This window comes from Melozone crissalis, unplaced genomic scaffold (assembly GCF_028551555.1).
Source record: "Melozone crissalis strain CALT ecotype California unplaced genomic scaffold, PUWL_Pcris_2 ptg000036l_1, whole genome shotgun sequence".
Lineage (NCBI taxonomy): Eukaryota > Metazoa > Chordata > Aves > Passeriformes > Passerellidae > Melozone > Melozone crissalis.
This window is the reverse complement of record NW_026535814.1, coordinates 13,545,579-13,572,264: the sequence shown is the minus strand read 5'-3', so window position 1 is coordinate 13,572,264 and position 26,686 is coordinate 13,545,579. Positions and strand designations below refer to the sequence as shown.

Genomic DNA, 26,686 nt, shown 5'->3' with positions numbered 1-26,686 from the left:
CCTGATGGAGCAGCTCTGCATCCTGACACACTGGCTGCAAATCTGCATGGCGTGGAACAACTGAATGAGAAAAGGCTAGTTACAAATGAGGCATAATAAATGGGATTTGACCATTTATAATGCAATGCTGCAGCAGTAGAGAGTGGCCTTGGTGTCTGATGTTCGTAGCTCAGTCCCAGTCCCCTCCCAGTGTTTGTGGTATTGCTGGTGGCTGTCACAGACAATATGGCAAACTGCAGTCACTAGTTCCATACAAGCTTTTAGACCATTTCTCCCCTTTTCCCACTCCTTTTTTGGAAGTGTAATTGAATTTCTCATGTTCTTATAGTGTGTCCCACTGAACAAGATGTTCTTAGCAGGCTAATTTCATTAGCCTTTCAGAAGTTATAGTCTTTGTGTGTTAATTCTGCTGCATACAATTAACTTTGCTTTCTTGTTTAGGAATAATATTATTGTATTTGCTAAAAAAAAAGTAACAGGTAGAATGTATTGGTAGGGAGGAACATTTTGTTCTCAAAATGCAAGGTAAATGTTTTAAATTTTTGAGAGAAATTTGACTTACTGATGATAAATTATAGAACTACTTAGGTTTACTTCATGTTAATGAATATATTAAAACACTTTCAGAAATATCAGTGAAGATATTGTAATGCTTGGTCTTCCTAAAATTGGTGCAAAATTTACTTCATGCAGTTAGGAAAGTCCCTAGAGGAAGATACCCATATTTCATGAGTGCAATGACTCCTATGCAAGTGCCAAGTTATAGTTGCCCTTAAAAATCAAAACAGAGGCCTGCTAAACTTAAATTTAATCATATATATAATTCTGTGTAATGTAAGTGAAACTTGTTCCTCTGATCATACAGTTGCAGCTCTGCACTCACAGAACTTCCTGGCTCCAAATTCTTCCAAGACTGCAAGAGAAAAATATGAGTGTTGCTTAATTCTTGGCCATAGTTTTCCTGACTGCATGAGAAATCTCCATCTGCTGTATTTTGTTTGAGGATTCTAGGAATTCAGTCCTGAAAGTGGTGTCTTGAATCCCAGAGGTCACACCCCTATGTTTGGCTTTTCTTTGAAAAATTTTTCTGTTTTTGTAAAAGGTTGCAAGTTAAAGGTCTTGACAGTCTTAATCTTGACTGCAACATATTTAATCATAAACTTTTAATGCATAAAAGTGAAGTTAACTTTATTTTTAACAACAGTCACCTTAAATAGATGTGATAAAGACCCCCAGTTGCAGCAAAACTGCAGAAGACAGAAGCACTTTCACTCTGAATTGCTGTGTTTCCATTCTTATTCCTATCTGGTTATTAGAATATCTTCACTGCAGTTTGTAGCTGGTATAAGATGAAGCAGTAGTTGGTGCAACAAAGACCAATGTATAGAGCATATGCGAATGTGTGTATATATATATTTGTATATACACAAGAAGTAAATATGATCTATATACTGGTAGATTGTGTATGAAGTATTTCTACTGCCTACCAAACTTTTGAGGTTCACAAATCTATAGTTACATAATAATAATAATAATATAATAGTTAAGTATGACTTCATAGCATGCCTTTTCAGTAATATTTAGTGTACTGCTCAGTTTTTTACATGCGCAGGTTATTTTGTGTTTTTCCAAGCCACTGTTTTTTCTGATGGACTTTCTTACTCTCTCACAGTCCTGCTGGCAGTAGTAGATACGGCTCCTCTTGCAATGTCAGCCAGGAAAGCTCTCACCTCAGTGAGCTGGAACATTCCCATGAAAGTGCCCACGGCTCCGAGCAGGAGGATGATCACCAGGAAAGGCAGTCAAATCACTCTTACCACAGTTCGAGCAGCTACCAGAAGGATGGTCAGGCGTGGCTCAAGGAGCAAGAGGAGCCTCATGGCAAAGGAGAGGAGGAGAAGGTCTGCAAAACTGAGGAAAAGCCTGCAGACCATTCTGCAGCTAAGTTACCTCTGGAACTTGAAAAGCCCAAGGATGTTGATGCAGGAGTCCAAATGAGGTAGGTGAAGCTATTACCAATTTATTTTCAGCTAGTTCAAAGAGGATTATTCTATTTGCTGGACATTGTTCTTGCAGCCTCTTCTGACAACTGAGTTGATGTTGTTGGTCTGTGAAACATCTGTTGTAGAGGACCAGTTACTTCTGGGACATTGGCTAAGCTGAAGCTATGTTTGCCTTGTGTGCAAAGAGGCACACTTGCTAAAACTGTGGTTTTTGTGTGTGTGTAAAGAGGAACACCACTTTGGAGCTCATTTGGTGGATTTTCCTGTCTCTGGTTTGATGAACATGCTCCAGCCCCAAAATAGTTGCTTCCATTGCTCATGTGGGATCAAGTTTATGTTTGAACAACCAGGAATTGCATTTTCATGGTTAGAGCTTCACTGGTTCCATTCTTGCAGACTACCACCATTGGAGTGAGTGTTTATGTAGTTGTAAGTTGTAGAGAATTACAGCATGAATAGACATGTTGGTCTGACTCACTGTGGGAGCTTTTCTTGCCCTTGTACTTTGGCTTTCCAAGCTGTCAACAGTACTGAAAACAGGCTTCAAAAGTATGTAATATAAATTTGGGCGAGTAGAGTACTGGGTTTTGCACAGGTTTTACAGAAATTTCAAATTTCACTACTTAAATTTGAGAGTGACATTTTTCCTTGAGGTAATCAAGTCATTGCAGCCCCTGGATGTGGTTTTACTTTGATAAGTATGAGGTATTTTTTTTTAATCTAGTTCAGTTAGACCCATGGGAAGATGTCTGCCTGTCTGTACCCTTTGGAGGGTACATCTGGTGTCACTGTGCTTGGATGATGGAATTAACTGCAGGAGTTCATGTGTAGGCAAGCCTTACACTAAAGACGAAAAGAGGAAAACAAGACGAGAGAAGTGTTAAACTGTTTTTAAACTCTGATTCACTTTCCTCTTTTCCTAACAGAGCAGCAGGAGTCTTGTCCCAGAATGGCTGGCCTATATTTGTTCACAGGAAAGGTTATTCACATAGTCTATTTCAGGCTAATTTAGGCATCTAACTTGGATGCTCCTGCCTCACTGGCTCCCTTTCTCCCCACCCTCTGGCAGTGCTCTCCTGTCTCCATGGAATAGTCATGGAACAGAGCTCTGAGTGTTGATCCCTAGAGCTGCACCTGAGCTAGACCTGTAGCATGGATGTGTTTTGGTCTCATCTATGGGGTTGTTTTATACACTCAGCACTGTGGGCAGGTGCTTTGCAGGCAGGAGGTGTTTGTTTTTGTGATTTACACCTCAGCAACATACAAAAGCAGGAGTGCAACCAAAGGTCCAAGGTATCACAAGCTTAGGCACTGCAAGATGTGCTGTGGGCACTGAGGTGGCACGTTGGTGACAGATCTGCCTGTCCTCTTGAAAAGCTGTAGGAAGGAGTGGAGAAACAGAGGTTCAATGCACAGAGGAAACTAAGGGCTGAGCCCTGTTGCCAGTGTTTCCAATAAAGAGGGGCTGTACATTTGCAGCAGGAGGAGTAGGAAGGGGCAGTGGCTAGAAGAAAACTGCAACAGGCATGGAGGTATAAAATCTTCCATCCACCTCTTTATATTTGTAATTACAGTACCATTGTGTTGCATTGGCTTGGTCTGGTGTCATTGACTGCTTTCCTCATATTAGCACAAACATCATCTTCCTCCTGTGTTCGGATTGTGTACAGATCATATCTTTCAGCTCACCATTTTCCAGGGTGGCTCCTGAGTTTAAGGAAACCTCTCCTTTAGCTGCTCACTTCCCAAAGCACATGCACAGCTGTGCTGACTGGAGCCTGTTGGTTCCTTCAGAGCTGAAGCTGTAACCAACCAAACAGAATTTTTAATGCTACAGGTAAGTATCTTTCATGTAGTGATTTCCTGTTTCTTGCTTTTCAGCTACCAGGGTGACATCGAGCCACCGCCGTTTCCTCCAGCAAGAGCCCGTTGGATTAGAGCCATTAGCAAAGTCCGACTGCAGCTTCAACAGGTAGGATGGAGTATTGCTTCTCTCCTTTTCTGAGCTGCTGTGGCCCAAGATTTCACTTCTTCTTCACTGTAAGGCACGTCTTACAGTTTTGATGTTTTGCAGACAAAAATTGTATCGAATGTATTGTGTAGGACTGCAGCATGTTGTGATGGTTTTAGGGCTCTCTGGTTCTACCAGACATTTTTAACATTATTGTGTGGAACTAGAGCTGAATATCAGAAAATATGCAGAAGCTGAGAAATTAGCTCTGAATTTGTAAATAATAACAATAGTGTCTAGGACTTAAGTCAATTTATTCTAAATTGTTTGAAATTAAGACTTTTTCTCAAGGCAACTTGAGGATAGCTTGTTAGTTTAGTAGGAGTTATCTGTATTATTTGTCGTGTGAAAATGTTCCTTGGGAAACTTTGCATCAAATATTTTTATATATACTTATTGAAAGTGGGTGTATAGTAAGTCTTGGTATTTCCATCTCATGAAAGTAAGATTTAAAAATAAATAGTCTTGATTTGGGAAGTCAAAAGGAAAAGGTTGTGACATTTTCTATAACAGTATAAACACTCTTGTTTTAGAAAACACTGTTTGAGAACCAAAAAAGTTGAATTAAAAAAAAAAAATTCTTATGGTTTTATCCATCTATATGCCCACAGAAAGATAACATATGGTGTTCATGTTCTCTAGATTTTGCCTGCTAGCCCAAGTGCAGAGTTAATATATTTCACTTAGAAATACTACTTTCTTCTAGAGATGATTTGTTTTGTTTTTATAAAAGATTTTACAGTATCTGTCACAATCAGGACTTTCTCTTGTGGATTTTTGCAAATTTTCAAGAACTGATTGTTGTTGTTACTTTGCATCTTGGGAGGCAAAATAGATTTTCTCTTGTTTTATCTGGATTGTAAATGCTTTTTCATCTAACAATGGCTTCACTTCTGAGTAGAGAGGATTTGGATCAAAAACTCTCAGTATGACATGGAAAGTGAAGAACACCACTAGTATTTAAGAAGAAATGAGCTTCTGCTATGATTTTGTAGACTATGCAAACAAAACAGTTTAATTCTCTGCCATATGGAAAACAAGTGCACAGACAAGGGACAAGAGATTCCACACCACCTATCCATGGATATCTCTCTTTTTCTGAGAGAGTAGAAGGGCCATAAGGTGGTTCGCCATTGGTTTGTGATTCTGCTGAATTGGAAGGATAACATGATTTGGGATGATACTGAAACAGTAGTTTAGTTTGGATAGCAAAATGTCATTATTTGCTTTGCCTTGACCACTGCTGACGACTATGGATCAAATTTTCCCTTAAACCAAAAAACGTAGGAATTGGAGCTTTCTGGGAGGCTGCTCTGGGGCTTAGCTGCCTTTTCTGTCCCAAGGGTTTTCCTTACCTCTGCTCTAGGTCTCTCTTGTTCCATATAAATCCATGTCTTGTGATTAGGACAAGGAATACTGGAATAATAAAGGGCTACTGCAAAAACAGGACAAAGCCCCACTTGCTCTTCTTGTGTTAACTAGATGACCCTTTTTCTTTTAGTCTTTTCTTGACAGGATTTTTAGGCACTTTCCATCAGCCTGGCTTTTTTTTTATTCTCTCTCCTACTCATTTCTTTATTTTCCCTGAAGTGCAGTATCCAAAGCTGAATGTAGAAATCCAGCTGCAAGCCTGCTCATGTGCACTATAGGGCAACCAAGACTTTGTTCTCCTGTCTGTGGTCCTGATATTCCAGGATATACTGGCTGTCCTGCTGTGATGGTGTTTTTTTTATCACAGGCTATTACTGATGTATAGTTAGCCTTTTACACTTTGCAGAACTGAGGTTCCTTCTGAAAAAGAGTTTTGTCTGTTGTTGCATAGCCTATCTTTGTGTTGGATTACAGCTAAATTATGGCTTTGCCTTGTCCTTACAGAAGATGTTTTTTGTTGTTTTTATTTTTTTTTCCATTTTGTAAGCACTTTGTTGTCTGTGTCTTCTTTACCATTTACTCGAACAAATAATTCAGGTTGTCTGTGACAAAACCAAAGCTGATGGCTTGTGAGCTACCAGAGTTGCCTGAGGGATCTTTCTTCATACGTTCTTTGAATTTGGCTACCATGATTATCAATTTTTTACCAGTATGTTTGCATCTATTTTAAAAGCTTCATCCAGATCACAGAGTATAAAGGTTCTATTATTCTCTCTCTACCCCTTAGAATAATTTAGCTTGTCATAGAAGGAAGTTAATGCATTTGACACAGTTCTACACTTGATGAAACCCTGCTCACAGTTATTTCTCTCCTTTTCATGTTCTAGAAGATTTGCAAATAATTTGATTATTTGTTCCAGTCTTCAATCCCCAGGGACCTGGAGTGTGTGAAGTTAGTGCTTTTATAATTATACAAGGCTTTCTCTTATTATATTTTAAGCATAAATAGTTGCTTTGTCTTTTTCAAATCTTCAAGTGTGTTGCCTGTTTCTCAAGTTCTTAGTGCTTAGTGATTATCAGTGTTGCAACATGGAACCTGAGGATAAATGTTTATCAGAGCCCTCTGACTAAACAGAGATAAGGTGGTTATTTCTTTTTTTCTTTACTGCAGCCTCTTTTTAATAACTTTCTAAACTTTTTTCCTTTAAAAACTCCCCCACAACAATCCACTATTAATTCTGTCACCTGCCTGACTGCGCTTGTCCCTTTCACTGAAGACCTGAAGCAATTAAGGCATCAAATTTCCAGCATTCTTAATGCCACCTGATGATGCCTTTTCCTATGAATGGCATCCATCCTTTATTTGTCATATTTTGTATTCGTTGCTCGATGTTTAATTTTCAGCCTTTTGATTTCTTTCCTGTGCAATCATTTTTGTCCTTAAAAACTTCCTCAGGAAGAGAGTTCAAGCCCTCCTAGAAGGCAGGAGGTTTCTTCACTGGGGCAAGTTCTGACTTTTGTCCAGTGATGCTGTTTCATCAGCTTCCTGAACTCCCTGGTCCTTTAAGCCTCTTTCTCTTGAGCTCCAGACACTCAGTTTTTATTAGTTTGTGTTCTTGAATCACCTAGTGTTTTCTAATTCCTTGTCTAATTCCTTTCCTTCTAAGGTATCAGGGTGACGCTCACAGTTTCCTCAGATTTATTTGCATCCTCATTTCTCTCTGCACTTATGCTCAAATCTAGAGGAGCATCTCTGCTATTTGCTTTCCGCGCAAGTTGAGTCATCAGTTTCTCCACAGATTTTGTTTGAAAGTCAGTGATGCAAAGGCAGACTTTCAGATGAGGATCAGGATTTTAAAGGTCCCTGTGGTGATAGTCTAAGCAGATAATTCTCTTGGTAGCTAGAAAAGATCCTGTCTCATTTCTCTGGTCACTGTATGAACATCTTTCCATCTTCTGTCAGTGCCTAAGACCTTTCAAGAGGACTATCCTTGTTTGTTCCAGCACTTCAGAGCACGTGGTTATGTCCTTAGCGTTGGAACGGATGTCTCCAGCACATTTCTGTGTTCCTCTTTCTCCATGTGCTGTAACATTTCATGAAAACGCATAGAGCTCCACCTCACAGATCTGAGGGGCTGGACTCCTATCACATAGACAAACGGAATGATTCTTGCAACCCTTAATTGTTAATGATCTGACTGAAATTTGAAACAATAAAGAAAAAGTCCAAAAAAGAAAAAGACACCCAAGAAGTTTCCATATGTGATGTGATTATAAATCCCCTAAGCAATTCAGCCTCCTACCTGGGAAAAGATTAATATTCATGTGAATAATGTACATGCATCCTACATTCTGACCATGAGTCAGAGAAATGTAGTATTTTAATTAAGATGTGACAGTTACAAAATGGCACGGGAATTTGTTACTGTGCCTGTTTAAAAAGCTTTGTTGTAGCATGCACGTACGTTTTGTTCTTCACTTCTGCTGTTTTTCTTGTTCTCTTTCTCTGTGAAGAGGAAACTTAATTATGCTAGAATCAACTAGGGTTTTCAGCCCTGCAAGGAATGACTCAGTAATCCTCACCTTCACACTTAGAACTTTGACTACAAAGAGAGATTAATTGATAGTTCATCTGCTGCAGTCCCTCAGTGGGATCTTCTTTTCCAGAAGAAGAACAAACACGTAGCTATTGCATCTTCAACTTGCAGCCCTCAGTAACTGAAATAGCCTCCAGCTAGGGACACAGCTATGTGACTTCTAAAATGATACAAATTTGAATCTGACTTTTGTATAACAAAAGAATTGGCAGACCAAAGAAGAGCAAAAATTCAGTTAAATCATCAAGTTACTTCTCTTACCAACTGTTTTAAGTACATTTAAATATTAGACGAGGGTATGGGATCTGGGATTTTCTCCACTTATATTGAATTTGTTGAGGGAGAAAAGTCTTATGCATAATTTTCCTCTCTTTGTCAGCATCTTAAATACATTAATTGACTTGTTTTTGTTTCAAAACCAAAGTAACAGAAGCAGTGTTTCCTCCTTTTTTAAGTAATGCCATTGTATACCAATTATTTTGATTTAACCTTTGTCTTTTCCCTATTCCCTTAAATGTCAATAGTCTTTTTCTCTTGACTGATACATAATCAGGTCACAAACTGAGATGGCAGAGGCAGTTCATGACAGTAGTTTTCTGGAATATGAAGATCACTTGCAGTTGCAGGTTCTAAACAGGGTTTTCCTGTAGTGTTGGAGGTACCCAGTCATATCCTTCGCCTAATTTTCTCATGCTCTATGGCTTCGCCTCTGATCAAGCACCTGCAAATATTTAAGAACCATGAGGGTCTCAGTTTTAAAACCCTGGTCCTGGGAGGGTGATGTGTTGGTGATTTTGTAGTGTGAACTCTCTTTTGGTTTTGAGAAAGCAAGCTGTTGATGCAAAGCATCACTATTCCCTTGATAAGCAATGGTGGGATGTCCTAACGAGTCCTTGCTGGACTTAAAGTCATGGTGAAGAGACCAGCAGGGTCTGGTGCCAGTTTTGGTTGCAACTTTGATTGTATGTTGTCTGCCTGTCCCTGTGTGAAATCAGCCTCCACATCTGAACCCAGATTCTGATCCATAAAACCAAGGACTGTGCACCTGTGGAAAACAAACTGTTTTGGGCCACTCAGCAAAAGACTGGAAGCTGTCCCTTTCTACCTCTCATGAGTCTTGCAGTCCATGCAATAATTTACTTTTGGCATTTTATTTTCCTTAAGCTTTGTTGCCTAGGTGTCTCTTTATCAGTCCCGTGAAGATGAGTAAGCTCTGCATTTTCAAAGCCTCCCACGCAGTGGCAAAGAAGCAAACTGAAGCACTGTAACTCTTAACGGAGAGTTACTAGAAACTTCTCTTCATGCAGAAAAAATACATCTCCAGTTAAATATCTTCCTTCTTTTCTATCTAACGATCTGTGGAGGTTATCTTAACCTCCACCAAAATACCAACATTCCTGATCAACTGTTTAGGGATCAGTGTTGGTGGGGATCTGTAGAACTTTTTTTGTGGTCATGAATCTGCTGCTCCTACCCTCAGGTGGAAATCCTGTTGGTCAGGCATGATCCGAGGGTTGCTGCCAGCAGTACTGCAGACTGTCTGCTGTTAGGTGGCTATAGTAGTCAAATCCTTTCTGAAAATGCAGCTTTTAGATCTATTAGGGATTGCACAACAATAGTTATTTAGAAAGCATTCAAATACAGAAGTACTGGGGACTATCTCCTCATGCCATAATCTTGGTTCTCTCTGTTGCATCTGAGTTTGCAGGCGGGCAAGTCTTGAGACACTCCAAAGCCCTTTGTGCCTTTCCTGAAGCAACTTTTAGTCTGGGGTGATTCCCTGGGGTTTGACCAATTTATGTCTGTTGTTGCGTCTCTGTCAGGAACAGTTCAGCTGACAGGCTGTGCTCAAATGGGGGAAAGCTTCTTTCTTCTCCAAATGTCTTAAATAAAATACATATTCACATCTGTTTGGAATAAAATCCATTTTTATTTATCCTTTCTGAGATTCCCTAAGAATCTATAGGAAATAATATATTTTTTTACAATGAACATTAGAGCAAAGCAATAATTATTTGAATGTACACACCAGAAAATAGTGTTGTGCCTTCATTAGCTACTGTTGTGATTTTTGAGCTGGTGTTTGATAACCTTACCTCCAGTGGAAAAGATCAGCAGCCTTTCCCCTTTTAGAGTAGTTGAGAGAAATAGTCTCTTGTGAAGCAATGTGGAATGTTTTCCATGGTGACCACAGCAGCTCAGAGCCTGCTCAGTTGCTCTTTCTGCAAGCTTCTCCAAACATATCAATATATTGACATCTCTGCTAAAGCCCAGTTTTGGTGTTGATGATCTGTATCCTCTGGCACACTGGGCATCGGTCCCCTTCAATTTTCTCAATATCTTCTTGTTGGTATTTAGAAAAAATCCCAAATGAATTCAGGGGGCTTTGCTTCTCTAGACCTGTGCTGTAAACTGCACATAATCTGTAAGTCAAAATTGATTTGAAGCCTTTAAATAGGAATCCAATATCAGTTTGCTTTTCTTCTCAAGTTTATTCCATTTATTTCCTTAAAAAAAAAGAGTAAGTGTTTGTGCAACATCTGGGATACAGTTTGCAAACATGGTGTGTTCCACAATCAGGTGCATCTCTTTCTTTGTGGCAGTACTGCACATTATGTTCAGGTAATCCACTTTGCTGAACTCTGTGCTTCTCTAAGGTCTTAATGACAGCACTGGTTGCAAATGGACTGTTATGATACCTATTGATTTTTTTAAGGTAGGTGTGTCTAGAATAAGGGAGGAATAGGATTCTCGTTCCTGATCTAAATACTGAGTGACATTGAGATTTTGAGCTAGGTTTGCCCTGGTTTAGAAAAATGCATTGACTGCTAAGATGTAACACTCCTTCAGGCAACGACTCTTCTCTGCACTCCCTCAACTGTTTGACCAAAGAAATATTCTCATTCACATTCGTTATGGTCCTGTAAAGCAAGTTTTGATTGTGACAAGTTGGTGTTTTCTGAAGGAAAAGGTATCTTAGTCACTTCTATTCCTCTCGATGCAAGTGTATCTCTGTTGATCAGAGAGCAGGATGTGGGTGGCAGCAGTGTGCTGGCGAGGTGGATAGATGAGACCTTTGTCTTGTACAACTCCTAGATTCTTGCTAAGACTGTGTATCCATGATTTCTGCCTTTTTTTCTATGGCAACATTTCTCATAGGCTGTCAGGTCACAGCAGTTTCTGTGGTGGTTGTGTACAGAAATGACCTAGTGTGGCAGGCTGAAGGAACTGTCTGTGTGCACATAGCTCATCCGTCTGAACTGAGGTAAACTACAGTAAGCTCTTTTCTCTTGTCTGAAGCTGCCCAGCTTGCATTCACATTTGTACCAATACTCTTCCAGAAACCTTCTGATAGTATTTTCTCAGGACCTGCTGTAGTGGTGAATCTTTCAGTAAAGATGAAACCCAAATCTGTATGAAGAGTGGACTGAGTCCTCTTAAGGCCGTAGAACAGCGCTAGAAATGGAGCTGAGACAATCATTGCCACCTTATGCAAAACTCCTCCCTTTGCACCTTTTTTTGTGGCTATAATGGTGAACAGAATTACAGCAGTGTGCTCCGGTGATAGAGGTTGCATCTGATTTGGAATGGGGCACAGAAGCCTGTGGTGTCCTGATCACCTCGACATGACACTCATGCCTGTACTTATCAGGAAAAATTTTGAGAGTTTCATCTGACACTGGAGTAAGCCAGTTCCTTCTGCTCAAAATAGGGGTGCAATGGGAGAGGTGGGTGGGGGGACTCCTACCTGCCACATACGCAGCCCTTAAAAATAGCATTGGCTGTTGGGAGAGCCAGACTTCACACTCTTATTTTTAAGGATCTGTGTGGGAGGAGGGGATATTTCCCAGTTCTGTGTATTACTGAAGCAATCTGTACAAGAAATGCTGCACCAGAGAGATAGCAGTGGGCTTCAGCTTACAAAGCACAAGAGTTTAAAAGATGAGCTAACTAGCACTGACTGAGAGATCATAAACGAAGCAATAACTATTCATGCAATGCTAGCAAATGCACTGAATAATTACATAACTTTATAGGAAAGGCCAGAAGGCCAAAATAAAAGGGCTAGGGCATAACAATTTTTGCTTTTAGTATTGCTTTTCTCTTAGTTGTTTCTTGTTTTCCAAGCTGTGTTGTTACACAACTTGTTTAGATGTAGGGCAGGGTTGCCTTGCATGCTTCTGAGCCCGTGTTGGAGTCCTGTACGGATTGTGTAACGGAAGTCTTCCAGTACCGTGCATCCAGATTGAAGTAAGATGATTGCTTTGTAAAAGTGATATTCAAAGGTCAAAAAACCGTTAAATTGCATAATACAATGCCTGAAGACATCAGTACTCCAGTTCTGCATGGTGCTACATAGCATGTAAAATCAAATCATAGAATCATAAGATGGCTTGCATTGGAAGGGGCCTTAATGATGATCTAATTCCAATTCCTCTGCCATGGCCAGGGACACCTTCCACTAAAACAGGTTGCTCAAAGCCCTGTCCAACCTGACTTTGAACACCACCAAGGAAGGGGCACCCACAGCTTCTCTGGACACCCTGTGCCAGTGCCTCACCATCCTCACAGTGAAGAATTTCTTCCTAATATCTAATCTAAACCTACTCTCTTTCAGCTTGAAACCATATGCCATTGTTCTGTCACTTGTCCTTCTCCATCTTCCTTTTGGGCTCCCTTCAGGTACTGGGAAAGCCACAATCAGATCACCCTGGAACTTTGTCTTTTCTGGGCTGCACAATCCCAACTCTCTCAGCCATGATCCATCCCTCTGATCCCCTTGGTGGCTCCTCTGTGCTGGCTCCAGCAGGTCCCTGTGGTTCCTGTGCTGGGAGCCCAGGGCTGGATGCAGTGCTCCAGGTGGGTCTCAGCAGAGCAGAGCAGAGGGGCAGAATCCCCTCCCTGCCCTGCTGCCCACGGGGCTCTGGGTGCAGCCCAGGACACGTTTGGCTCTCTGGGCTGGGAGTGCCATGGCTGGGCCATGTGCAGCCTCTCACCCACAGCACCCCCAAGCCCTTCTGGGCACGGCTGCTCTGGGGCTGCTCATGCCCAGCCTGGGCTGGTACCAGGGGCTGTCCCAGCCCAGGGGCAGCGCCAGCACTTGGCCTTGTTAAATCTCGTGACATTCCCGTGGTCCACTCCTCAAGCTTGTCTGGGTCCCTCTGGATGGCTCATTCCCTCTGGATCCCATTGTTCAGGTATGTCAGAGTAGCATTTTTATTTTCTGCATAGCATTCAAGCAAATTGTGATGCAGGAAACAAATTCTGCCTATTAGGATGTAGTTCTTACTGAGTTAACCCTTACTGAGTTAATAAGAACTTTTCTTTACATCCAGATTCATTTCTTGGCATTCAGATGGGATTTTTAAGCCATCTAATAGACACACACGTACTGTCTGCTGTCTGCTCATATTTAGTCTGGATAGTTTTGTGACATTGTGGAGGACTGATCAGATGAGCTGGATTTGGGTCAAACTGTGTGTTCATTTCTATTGCTTTGATGGTTAATGACTGACACTTTCAAAAGGGATTTTCAGTGGTTCCCTGTTGGTTTAATTTGAAATCTGGAGGTGGTAAAGGTGGGACAAGTTCTTCCTTTCCTTGGTTTTTGAATCTGTAGGAAAAGGCCTGCAGCCTTTCCTGGCAGTCCTTAAGTTGGGTTTATAACACACCTCCTCTGCTGAAAGGCACTTGAGAACATCAGTGTATCAATATCTGTTCTGCAGGAGGAATTTCCTGAGGTTGTTGACAGCCCTATCCTTTGTGTGCTGTAAAACTAAAGATAATTTAGGCATAAAGCTGGGGTGAAATCCCAAATGTAGCTTGAGATTCTCATCTGTTGCCCAAGTGTGCAGGTACCAGAGGCTGTAAGGATTGAGGGAAATCTGAGTGCCAGTTTACTGGGGTGCTCTAGGCAGTGTGTCTCTTGCTGACTGGGTGGCTTTTGCTTTCAGGTTAGCAGGATGATGTAGTACCAGGTGAGCAGTGGTGCTGCCCTCTGACTATGGGGGTATGTTCTCAAAACAGGAATATCCTGCTTAAGCTGTGTTTATGCAGTGGATCAATAAGGGAGGGAAGGGCTCTTCTGGGTAAGTGTAAACTCATTTAGTCTGCCATCACTAGTAGTAGGGCTGTAGAAATAGTTATGAAAAGAAAACTTTTCCTGTCAAATGGGAAATTACTAAAATTAATTGCTTTATGCTCCATGCTACACTGTGGCAAGCAAGGTAGGCAATAGGTCTCTTCTGCCTGTATTTCTCTAATATTTGTAATACGACATGTACGAATCAAATCAAATGATTTTGAGAAAATGGGGACTCTTGCAAACATCAGAGAATACAAGTTGGAGAGGGCAGCTCAGGGTGGGAAGGTGCTGAGGTTGTGTGAGATGAGACCAAACAAGTATGGCTCAGCTTAGTAGAGTGGAATCTAAGAGCAGATGTTGCTGCCATGTACTAATAGAGCATGGGAGTAAATATTGGCAAGTTTGCAGCTATTTAAGTTAAAGGTTCATGTTAGCACAAGAACAGAAGGCCATAAGAACAAACCCAGGCTAGAAATCAGAAAGTAATTTTATTAATTGTTAGTGAATAGCTTCCAAATTGGTTTCTTTGGCCTTTCTAATTAATCTAAAAACAGGGCTTTTTAATGAATGCTATTATATGACAGTTGCCTGTGGGAGCAAAGAATAGAGACTTCATCATCCAGACGGCCTTTTAGTAGGCTGTCAGAAATGTCCATGGAACCACAGCCTCCGTCACTGTTCCTCATAGCGTGGCCTCCCTGTGTTCACTCTACCCACCTGCCTGCCTTTCCTGCCAAGCTGCCACATTGCAGGACCCTGTGGGTTTCCAAACACAACCAGAGGTGTGTAGGAAAGGTATTTGCTGCTTAGAAGCTCTCACTAAACTGAAATTGTGGAAATAATGTTACAGCCCTTCTTGAGTGGTGGCTTTTCCATACAGTTTCACAGCAGATATTAAGGATGCTAGACTGTGTGAGGGGTTTCTTGAAGAATGGGCGTTCTTAGTGACTCATGCCTGGTAATGAACCTGTCACAGATACAATTTTGTTTTCTGACAAATATTCAAGTGGTAACAGTTCAGAAAATATGGTACACTTTGTAAACAGGTTTGTTCTTAAATCAGATTTTAGGAATTCCCTATGGGATTTCAATTTCTTTTTCAGGCAGTAAATTGCAATTGAATTCATAGTCATTAAAAGTTTTTTAAAAGCTAGCACTTGAAAATTGTTTCATAGGAGACCTTGAAAAGCAATAGAGACAAAATGAGGGACATGCACTAAAAAGGATATAATAGAGCTGTCCATCTAGGAGCAAATTTAGATAAATCAGTTCAAGACTTAATTCATTTAGCCTCACTTTAGTTAATGCTTTAGGTTGTTGCATATAAGAGTATTTGAAATACAAATAGAAATTGCTTTATGTGAAAGATCAGTTTATTTTAACCATGTCTCCATCTGGGTTTTATTTTTGTTAATGAGTCAATATTCACCTTGTATTTTAAGATAGCAAACACATTTTTGAGAAAGTGTTATTGAGAAACTGAGAGTGCTAAATTTTAATGCAATTTATTTATATTTTTCTATTTTTATTTAGTATATTATGTTAGTGCAACAGATTGAAATCATGCAAGTTTTTTTGTGGTATCTCATAAAACGGGTAGTTGAGGGATCCAGTTTTGTCTACACAAATACCTATGGACTGGCTGGTGTATTCACTGTGAATCTTGTTATGCCTAATTTAAGGAACTCAATTTTAAGCAAGTACAACTCTCCTTCATATTTTGTGACATGGATACATGATACATGTTACTCCTCCAAATTACATCACTCTATTTTTAGCTTGCAGCAGTAATAGCTTGTTAATATACGACTGTTTACAGCTGCCAGAATCATCCCTTTTTAATCTGGCCTTTATGTCTGTTTCTCTGGGAGGTTGGAATGGTTTCTGTGACCTGGGAGCAGCAGATACAGGAATAACCCCATCATCTCCATCAGTATTTGAGTGTGTACTTTGGTCCAGCTGTGCTTGCCCCTCCCATCACAGACTTTTGCCACAGGGGCCAATTGGCCTCTCAGTGACTTGACTCAGGTCAGCTATGTTATCAAAGCCTGGTTTGTAGTGCAGTTTTCATCCTCTTGCAGAGGCTTTCTTAGTCCAGGCATTTTTAATTTTTTGCATTAAATTTCCTCCTCTGCCCCTGCCAGTTAGCTGAGCTGACTGGATTTCCAGAGCCCCTTAATTCAGGTCCAGTTTGGGCTTGTCAAATGCTTTCACTAGCGGTGTGAAAAGTGTGTCTGAGTTTATTAATATGGTTAATATTAATATGCTGGAGTTGACTTTGTCAGACCCCTGATGTGGCAGTTCTTTTTTTCTTGTTGAATGTCTGTGTTAATGGTGTCCTCAGAGACTGACAGAGGCTTGTATGGGGTTTGCAGCAAGTGTTTGTGGGACATTTGGGTTCATTAATCAACTGCTGCCTTCTGCAGGGAATATAAATATACAAAATTATTCCCACCAAGAGAAAAGCATATTACTTCAGCCAGGAGACATAAAGGTGAAGATAGTATAGTAAACAATGTTTTCTCCCTATTTTTTGAAAGCTGAGGCATATGTAGCAATGAGAAGAAAAGTGCTGGAAGAGGACACAACCTGTTAGCAGAGGTAGCTGGACATTGATTTGTAGGATTTTTTGTTGTTATTCCCCTGCCATGTTATTACATGACGCTGGACAAGCCACTGTGGCTTTTGAAAGTATTTTCCATTTCCTCTCTCTCTCAGATCCATGAATTGATTTCTGGTTATTTGATTTAAGATTCTGGAAATGAGTTTATCAGAGCCGTAAGTAAAGTAGCTGAAAAGCTGGACTTTTAGTGCTTGATATGCTCCCAGCTTAATTACTTTGCGAAATCTGGGGTTTGTTGTCATAAGATGAGTGTTCAGAGAAGAAGCCCTTGACCTGATGCTGCCCTTGTACTTCAGTTGTAGTGGGGACTTTTTAACTTCACAGGTGTGCTGTCAAAACACCAATTAAGCTGGAATTACTTCAGTAATATGCTGAGGAGCGCCCCTTAGCTCACTGCACGTAATAGTGGTGTAACTGTAATGGTAGGGTCTGGCTGTCATGATTTAATGAAGCATGCCATCCTGCTTTGAGTAACACCAAGGAAACAATGTTAAATAGTTTCTTGTTCAATGAGCAGAAGGACACCCTCTTCTAGCTGAGAAAGGAGGTTTACCTTCAACCAGAGAAAGAATTGTGGAAGTTCATAGAGGATCAAGGCACTTCCTTCAGCCAAATCCCTGTGTGTTGGACTGACCTTGCAGAATGCATGGACAGTTTTGTGAGAGGCAATTTCCATGTTCTCACTGTCAAGCTCAGGTTGGAAAAATGGGCTCTGCAGTGTGTGAACCAAGCTGTTGTGTTGTGCGAAGCAGGGTTGTCCTGCAGACCACCCATGGGGAGTAATGTACCCTCATGCCTCTTAGCCAGCTGGATGTGTTACCGTGTAGATAGGCTCTGAAGGATAAAGAGCAACAAAGCTGAGATGTGAAGAGATTAACTAGACCATCTATCTTCTTCAAAATCATCCCTTTAAAATGTGTGCACTTCCACTCGTTAAGACCTTCTGGGAAAGAGATTTTTTAGCTTCCCTTGATAATCTGTCTCACTGTTGATTAAAAGCTTTTCCAGGTGTCTAACCTAGCTTTCCACTGCTGCAAGTTAAGTCTGTTATTTCTTTTTCTGTGTTTACAATAGAAATGCTGAATAGTTTACTTCCCTTGTGCTTGCCTCAAGTTCATGTTGGAAAGCTGTTATGTCTGCTTGAGGTCTACATTTCATATAATCTGCAACCTTTCATTCCCAGGTTTCTTGATCAAAAAAGCAATTACAGCTCCAACTGAGAGTATAATTACAGATTTTTCTACACACAGCACATGTCTGTGCCCAGATGCCTTTGCATTTTAGGGATGCTGATTATTTAATTAGATGTGCAATTAAAGCATTGATTGTAATTTTCCAATTTCGTAGGATATCAAGTCCTTATATTTTGGATGCTGTTAGAGGGGAGAGACATGTAATTTGAAGGAGGAGGCAGCAGAGGGAGAGTTTTCTCTGCTGTAAATGCTTCTATGCTGCCTGTTGACTTAAGGTACTTAAGCAGACTCCTGCCTAAAAACCAGTATAATAGTTTAATAGCTGTTTTCAGAATGGGGATATCCAGCTGATTAAAAGTTTCAAGTTGTCTGAGTTGCAGAAGGCACCATCATTTTTTCAAGAGTCCATCTTCTAATTGTACTTCATAATTAAAAGTAGAGAATGATCATTCAGCTAGAGGAGAGCTTCTATATTTTCAGATGGGCAGCCAAAACCCAGGACAAGAGCTCTGGGGTTATCCTGATGTTTTCAGTAGTATGTAAAGAAGATTTTATGTCTGTCTTTGCTGGGGCACAAGGAGACAACATGCTTCCCACAACCTGTCACCTGAGACAGCTCTGCTTTTAAAGTCTCGTCACCCTGATTTTGAAGGCTGGTGTGGGCTGTGACGAGTGGGGTTGGCGTTGTGTCGGCGACAGCTTCTGAAGGGAGCGTGGTGTCTGGGAACCAAGCCTTGTTTGTGCTCCAGAGTGGTTGGATCCTACTGAATGAGGAATAAAATAGCCTTTTCTGTAAGTGCGCAGAGCTGGTAGTGTTTGGGGTTTTTTGTATCCCAAAATCAAAAATGAAACGTCCTCATCAAGAACAAGAAGGGGATGAGCAGGTTTAGCACTTGCCTTTAAAGTGCTAAACCTCACATCTCTGAGGAAAGGCATTGCCATTGTGAGTAACAATGATGGCTGTAAACAAATTAAATAGAGGATGATAATATGAGGGTTTCTGACTTTATGACCAATACTCTTAAGGATTTTGCACATTAGGACTTCTCGTGTGAGATTATATCTGTTCAGCCTCTGGAGGAGTTTTTTGAGTGGTGCAGTAGCAGCAGCCTCAGAGGGACAGATGGGAGAATGCATTGCAGGCAACTCAAAGGTCTCTGGTTGCTGCCTGACTGATTAAGATTGACCTGAACTTAATCTGTGAAGGTGTAAAGTTTGTAGCTCTTAAAAAAATTAGTGCAGTGTTAATTACTTTTTTTATTAACTTCACAAAAATCCAACTCTTTGAATCTTATTACATTCCTGGCCTTGGAAGTACTCTTCATTCTCAGGTATGTTAAAGTCTGTGGTTCTGTTTGTTCAGATATGTTGATATCTCAGGGTTCAGGAGATGTCCTTACAGTTGGATGATGTTACATATGGAGTGTAAACATCTTTACTGTAGAGATGAGTCAGCCAGTGGTTTGGTCTCAGCCATTCGCAACAAGTGAACTGAGGTTGCCTGTCTTTGGAACATAAAAAGTCCTAATAACTCTAATCTGTAGCATTTTTTTTCAATGAGCTAGTACCATTCTCATTGTCTTTCTATAAAGAAAATAATTCAGCTTGTATGAGAGGAAAAAATATACTTTTCAAAGGGTGAGAATCCTAGAAACTTTGGGGAAGATTATCTCCTTAATTTTCTTTAAGTCCTTCAATGTAATTTCAGGCCATTATCAGTTTCCATGGTGCTCAAGGTGCCGTGTGAAGTACCTGTGCCTTTCTTCCCTTCCAAGTTTGTATGTTGCCCTTGCCCTAGCCTTTCCTAGAGGGAAAAGAAAGCCATTAGTGCTTTGAATGGCACTTTATTGAATTTGTTCTTTCATCTGACAGCAAGATCTTAAGTGTATGTTTCATGAATGTATTCTGGAGCTGCTGTAATGTCAGCAGCATCATTGACAGGGCAGTTTAAAATGCCTGAGAATATACAGTCTCATCTCTTCCAGGCTCTGTCTCAGCAGCACTGCTTGGGTTCTGTGATGCACAGTTCCTCAGAGCTGGTATTCATTGAGGACAGCTGCCAAACAGCAGGAGGTCACTGCTTTTTCATTAACACTTCGTCTTTAGACTCAGGATTGATTTAATCTTCTTGTGCCTTTGAAGAAGATAATAAATAGCATGTTTTCACTGCTGAATTAATTGGTAAACTTTACTCTGTGTATTTGAGCTTGGGAGGTCTAGTGCAGCACTAAACTTAGGCTGCCTTACTGAGAGTTCTGTCTTTAGGGAGATGCAGCAGGCAGTGTCATCTGGGACAGATGGTTCTTATATTTTCTCAGTGAAGTAAAAAATTTGTTTTAGAGAGCTTTTGGCTCAGAGATGTCCAAGGCCATTTGTGAGATGAATTAAACCTGAGAGTGAGTTGGGCATTTTTCTCTGCAGTTCTAGACAAGCTTTTCTCCATTGACTTTTCTGTCTTGACTTCCCCCACCTTGTTTCTTTGTTTCATCTCTCTGTGTAATGTTTTTATCCTCTAATTTCCATAGCCACTTATTTTTCTACTTGCCCCAGACCAAGTAGAAATGTTCTTGCTTGTCTTGCTGCAGGGAGAAGGGGCCTAAGTGTGTGAGAGGGTGAAGCAGTACCTTGAAGAGTGCTTGAAGAGTGCTCATTTTCTTTTGGTTAATCCACTCGTGCTCATGAAGGAATTGCTTACTTTTTACAATTTTATCAGTAATTCAGTACTTTACAGGAAGTTGGAATGAAACAGATAATGAGGATTAAAAAAGAAGAAAGGGTAACGTATACCTCGCAGACATCAAAGCATTTGGCCTATATAGCTAAGCCAGGCTTTATCAGTTTTAATAATTCCCTGCTGGCTCAACCTAAAATTAAAATCTGTTGGTGAATTAAAAAATTGCAGTAAGAAGTATTTAAATTTTTAAGTGGAAGTTTATTTCTCTAGTAGAAAGCAAATAACTCAGTGCTCTGAGCCTTAAGGTAAAGCATACACTTTCTCATAGATTTTTTATGTGCAAGTCATGCCTATTTTACTCATGAAATTATCTTAATTATTTCAGAAAAAAATCTCTGACAAACAGAGTCTGTCTCAATATCCTGCGCATTAGGTAAGGGGTTCTAAATATTTGAAAGGTGTCATCTTCCTTTTTTCTGAGGGCACCTGGTTTTTTATCTTTTTTAGCCACATTGTGAGCTATGATAAGGGCAGTGACATTTCCCAGCACTTCATTGCTCACGACCTCCTTTAGTAATGTCTCTATATTCTGTCTATTGAGAATTGTTCACTTTTCCATGTGTTTTTCTCTCCTGTTCCTGTAAGACAGCCATGGGAACATTGGTATTTTATGCGGCGGTGTTTGGAAATTTGCATGGGCTCTCTGTGTCTCAGGAACGGTGGCTGGAGCATTGTGTTTGACTCCAGTATATTTTTGACTTTGATGTATTACTGTCTGGTACTGATGGCTGCAGAGATGGGCATAGACCAAGGAAGGAAAAGATGGGAAGGACCAAGGCAGTGATGGCAAGATGATTTGGCTCCACTTGTTGTAGGATCCTTGGAAAGAGTAAGGCATTTAAAAGCCTGTGAGGCTGTCTAGTGGATGCTTCAGGTGCTGTAGAGTGTTAATGTAAATTAAAAAGTGTCTGATGGATACCTACTATTTTATTTTTAAACTATTGCTATGTAAGAGACCTCTCTCAAGATCTTTCTCATCTTACTCATAGGCAGAACTTAGAAGATTCTAAGTGCTGTTCAAACCCTGGATTGCATTTTATTTTCTCAGATGGGCAGTCTTCATCCTTCTCTGGATGAATTTGATGCAGAGCTTTGACTCTGAGCTCAAGGGCTATAATTGCTGTGTTTAGTAGAATCATTCCTATTGCAGTCAGAGTCAGTGCTTCAGTTGGGCCAGAATCCTGCTTTCCTGGCAGAATGCAAACATATAACCCTGAGATGCTCAGGGTCAGACTCTTAAAATCCTTTAAAGCTAAATCACTTTTCAAAATCTGACCTATACTCCCTGCCCTGCAGCAAGGGAAAGAGCAAAAATGAGAGGGTGTTCTGGGAGATGGAGGATGCAAGTGACCATGAGGAACATCAGCCTCTCAGAGGATCTGAAAGGAGGTTGGTGGCATGATTTCTGTGCCTGGCTGAAAGGGGCAGTGCTGTGGCTGCACACAGAAAGAACAGGGGTACGGTTCACCAGTGGTGCTGCTGAGTCAAAGTATTGTGAACTGTGACATTAGTCCATATGTGAAACTTGTTAGCCAAAACAAACAAATGAGCTGGGACACTAGCCTGGCTGCTACCAGCTGGCACTACATCAAGGTGCTGGGATGGAGCTGCAGGAGAAGAGGGTTGAAAGTGCCAGGAGAATATACACTGCATTGGCTATTCTCCTGCATTGAATATTGCACTGCCCCAGGTGAGGGCAGGACAGGGAGCACAGTGATGCTTGTGGAAGAAGTGGTGAATAAAACTTGATATTGGTGTAGGTACGATATTGAAGGGGAAGTATCGTTCACAGCAAGGCTGGCTCATGAGGAGGTAGGAGGTAATTGAACAGATGGGAGGATAGTGGCATTTCCACAGCTAAGTCATATAGGCCTCTTCAAAATCCCACCCCACACTGTGAAAAGACACTGTTCTGAAAGATGCAGTGAGTTGTTCTTGAGCAACACCAGCACTCACACAGTGCCTTTGATGCTAGAGGCAGAGAAGCAGTATTTGGGAAGGAGGTGGGTGTTTGTGTTGGGTGCACAAAGAGGGGGGAGAGCATGAAGGGAGCATTTATGGAAAGGGGGATGTGAACTTGGATCAACTGGCCAGCGAGGTTTTCTCATTGGCAGTTTGTTGGATGCCTCTGGATCAGGTTGTGGGGCAGGTAAATGGTGCCTTTAATTCAGGCATTTCTTGCAGGATGAGTGCCTGCTGCTGCTCACTCCCAGGAGAGAAGTGTCAGTACAACGTGAGTGGATCTGATTCTGTGCACAACACTTCTGCAGTCATTCTTTTATGTAACAATGTGACTTTTATTTTTGGGAAATGAGAGATCAACGGGTGTTCAATCCCCCACACTTCTAGCAGAGCTGGTACTAGTCTTCCTTGGAAACTGGATTCATTTCAGCAAGGGCATAGCTGAATCTTGTGGGTTAGTCAGGGGGTGAACAGGAGAGATAAAAATAAACCTCCATCTCAGAGCTGGGCAAAAAAATCTTCTTGGAGCTGGTTAATTATGTTGAGTCCTGGGCTTTTTCCCCCAGCCCCCCTTCTCCACAATCCCGCTGGATGCCAGAGCGCTTTTCCAGCAGAGATCCGCTCGCTGCGCTGCGCTGCCTGCTCTCGTAATGCCAAAGGAGTGCGTTTTGTCTTTAGTCAGATTGGCTCCATCAGTTCGTATTTCCTTCTGAATGGATAATAAAGTGGAGAATCATTTTGAGGCGAGGAGTGAAGCGGGGAGGCTGCGTGTGTGAGGAGCTAGGCAGTAGGCAGCTGACGAGGAGGAGTAAAGTAGCTGCACAGCTTTCTCTCTGCCTCTGAAGTACAATATTTTCTGTTGAGTCACATCTGAAGAGAAGGATGAAGTTTTAACTGTACTTGGTACAGCCTGAGAAAGGGAAAAGATGCACTGTGGTGGGGAACTAAAGAATTTCTGTTGAGGGATGCTCCTGGAAACCAAAAGGATTTCTGCATTTTTAGCTTTTGCAATCATTAGCTTCTGCTGGTTTTTGCTTTCTGGATTTTTTAGTAGCTGTTTGCACTTTTTATTCCCTTCAACATGCCTTCAACTTTATGTGATTTCTCATCCTAGTGCTGCTGTGGAACGGGAAACTCTGGGTGCCTTTAACGTTGCTTTCCCTGATACCTCAGATGGGACACCAACAATATGTTGATAATCTCCGTAGTGAAAGTTCATTATCCGGTGAACCTTTAACAACAATAGGAATCCTTCAGGACTTGTATTTTCTATGAGAGCAAGCTGTTGTATTCTGTAGTTTTCTATTAATTCTATACATTACCTTTGCATTTTAATCTTTTATTTTGAAGCAGCAAGGTAAGTGAGAGATTGGAACAAATGAAGTGCCTGGGTGTAAACTGCAAGTAGGCAGCAACCAAGGAGAATTGCTCTTTATTTTTAGAGTGAGCTCTCTGTGTGCATGTGTGTGTGTTTACTTTAGCAATACAATAGCTCCATTGGAAGCTGACTGCATTTAAAAATGTGCTTTGTAAAACAATTTACACTTAGTTTGTTCATTTGTATGCTCTGTTTCTTAGTTTTTGTTTTCACCCATTAGACACTAATTGTAGATTTCTTATGACTGGTAGAATTGAGGTTGTGTCTGTTTACTTCTCATACTTCTCTGTAAGGAGGGTTTGTATCTCAGCTGGAATTTGACATTGAAATCACTATGGAAGTGAGTAGTGGGAAGAAGAGTAGAAGAGAAAGGAGCTTGGGGATAATTTAAATTTGATCATTTGAGAAGCAAATAACTTGAAGTAATAAATTACTGGTTTGATTCTTACTTAAATGTCACTTAAGAAAGGGGTTTTTTTTAAACACAGATTATTTGTCATTGGCCTGATTTCTTGTGCTGAGAAGCTTGTGAGTTGATGAGATGGAATGACTGGCATGCAGGAGCAATGAGGATGCAGTGCAAGCTCGTGAATCAGAGCAGATGGTGTGACTGTTTTCAGATATCTTTTCAGTTTTCTTTCCATTTATATGGGCAGGTTTCTTTTGCTAATGGAGCAAGCCTTTCGGGGATAAACCTAAAGGCTTAATACAGAATGCTAAGGTCTTCAGTCCCTGAGATGAAAAGAAGAGAGCTTATAGAAGTAAAGCTGCAGTTTTAGTCCAGGAGGATTTTAGTTGCCACGTGCTATGTTTTAATATCATGAGCTGTAAAACCCTAATTATTCCATTTGCTGCATATGGTACCTTCATCCAGCCTGGCTGAGCACTGCCAAGTGTCTGTCCTAAGGGAGTGCAGAACAGGTCAGAATCAGTGAGTAAGATTGTGTAGAACCAGTCTGTACCAGGGCTGTGCTTTCTCTGCCCTGACAACAGAAGTAGGGTATCCTTATTCGTCACCCTGTACTGGTGAGCGCTGCCTGTCCCTTCCCTGCCTGAATGTCCCTGTAAGCTGAGGCACTGTTGCCGGAAAAACCAGCTCCAAACATCATCAGTGAGTCATCAGAGTTCTGAGAAAATCCTCTCTGATGAGAGGTTCATGGTGGTTCTTGTCAGAAATGCAGGACTTGGAGAATTCACACTGTTGGTCCAGCAGTAGTTCAGCATTGGGCTGTAAGTTGGATTGCAAGCAGAGGAGAGGCACAGCACATTTTGTTTCTGTTAGTCTAGGCAGAGCTTTTAGCATCATTCAGCATTTTCATAACAGTGCATGCAAACCTCATTTAAGCCAGAGGTACTCTGTTTGTACTGTCAGTGTTGTCTGTTTTCTTTCTGGTTAGAGGTAGCTGAATAATCAGAGACCTTTCTCCAAAGTCTGGAAGACATTTCTAGAGTTTTCATCCCATGTCCAGTCAACTTGTCAGCATGCCCTGATAATTTTGTTTCAGTTCTTGGGGCTTTTTCCTTTAAACAAGAAGTTGCTCCTTGATCCTGCCCCATATGTTCAATATAATGCTTTGTTCTTAGGATCCTGATTTGGGATAAATCTGTTTTAAGGAACAATTAATGCTTTAGGTTGTTAAGGACAAGCCATCTACTGATTGATTCAGCTGTGTACAAAACCCCCATGCTCTGGAACTACTCAGTTCAGGGTACTGCTGAACTTAACTATTTCCCCGTTTGCTCTAAAGCTGCTGATAGCTGCTGCTCAGGTTTCATATTTACTGGAAAGAAGTGAAGTAACTTTTACATAAGATAGACAGAAGCAGCTGTGATGTCTGTTTTCAGTAGTCAGTTATCCCTTTTGCCTTTCCCTCAGCTCAGGCTTGTCTCAGAGCTTGGTAGGTGCCTCAGAGTTAGCTTTCTGCTCACCAGGCATGAGCCTTTGCACTGCCATGGTCGGCAGCTTGCAGCCTGTGCCTCCCTCTGTGCTTGGGGACAGCCCCTATTTCTGTCTCCGGATGCTGCCTTTTCCTGGCTGCCAGGTGGTGACAGACCTCATTTGTTACTGCAGGCAATGCATCCTGTGCCAGGCACTGCTGCCTCCAGCCTGCAGGAAGAGCTGGGATAGAAGGATGCAGAGGGAATGAGCACATTGAGGCACTGAGGAATGGAAGGGCTGCCTGGTGCTCAGGTGCCCCCCAGGGGTTCCCAAGGCAGCTGGACTTAAAGTGTGGGTGTCTCACTCCCACTCCATCTGTGCTCACAGAAGGGATGCTGTCTGGATGACAGACATTAGTCCCCCGAAAGCTGAGACACACTTGACTTCTGGGGTATCCCCTAAATTTGTAAGAGGGTATTAAGGAGTTAAGGCAGAAAGTGCTATCTCTTCGATCTACTACGCAGTGATACTCTTCTATTACATTGGTTTAATTTTATGCTGTTCTGCAACAGAACTTTTTGTATTGGTGAATGCCACGAACCCAAAGCACTTCTGTGAGTGTTTTACCCTCATAACTTGTGACTTTTTACTGTTCCTTTACTTAGTAGCTACCTTGATAACTTGCTGGTGTGGCAAAGTATTATTCAGATGTTTTTTTTTCCCCTTGGTCAGCAGGCCTTGTGTAAAAGGTGAGAAATAACTGTGCTGTGGGAGATGCAGAACTGTGTTATATGCAGTGTTCCCTGGGTCAGTTTTCCACCCTGGGGATGAATGATTGACCTCACATGAC

The 26,686-nt window shown here is 41.3% G+C and overlaps 1 protein-coding gene across 5 annotated transcripts in view; it reads left to right on the top strand.

Annotated features, from left to right (window-relative positions):
• The window catches only part of UNC13B (unc-13 homolog B), a 206,892-nt gene that overhangs the window by 76,560 nt on the left and 103,646 nt on the right, over positions 1-26,686 (top strand). For 3 of the 5 annotated variants that reach the window (XM_054283503.1, XM_054283501.1, XM_054283502.1), the window contains exon 1: positions 23,090-23,936. Coding sequence is in view for 1 of the 5 variants with exons in the window: in XM_054283505.1 (XP_054139480.1) it covers positions 1,673-1,999; positions 3,885-3,975 (418 nt within the window). In the remaining 4 variants the exon portion in view is untranslated. Of the gene's footprint in view, positions 1-1,672; positions 2,000-3,884; positions 3,976-23,088; positions 23,937-26,686 lie in introns of those variants that run through there. The other 2 variants (XM_054283505.1, XM_054283504.1) reach the window with 2 other exon arrangements.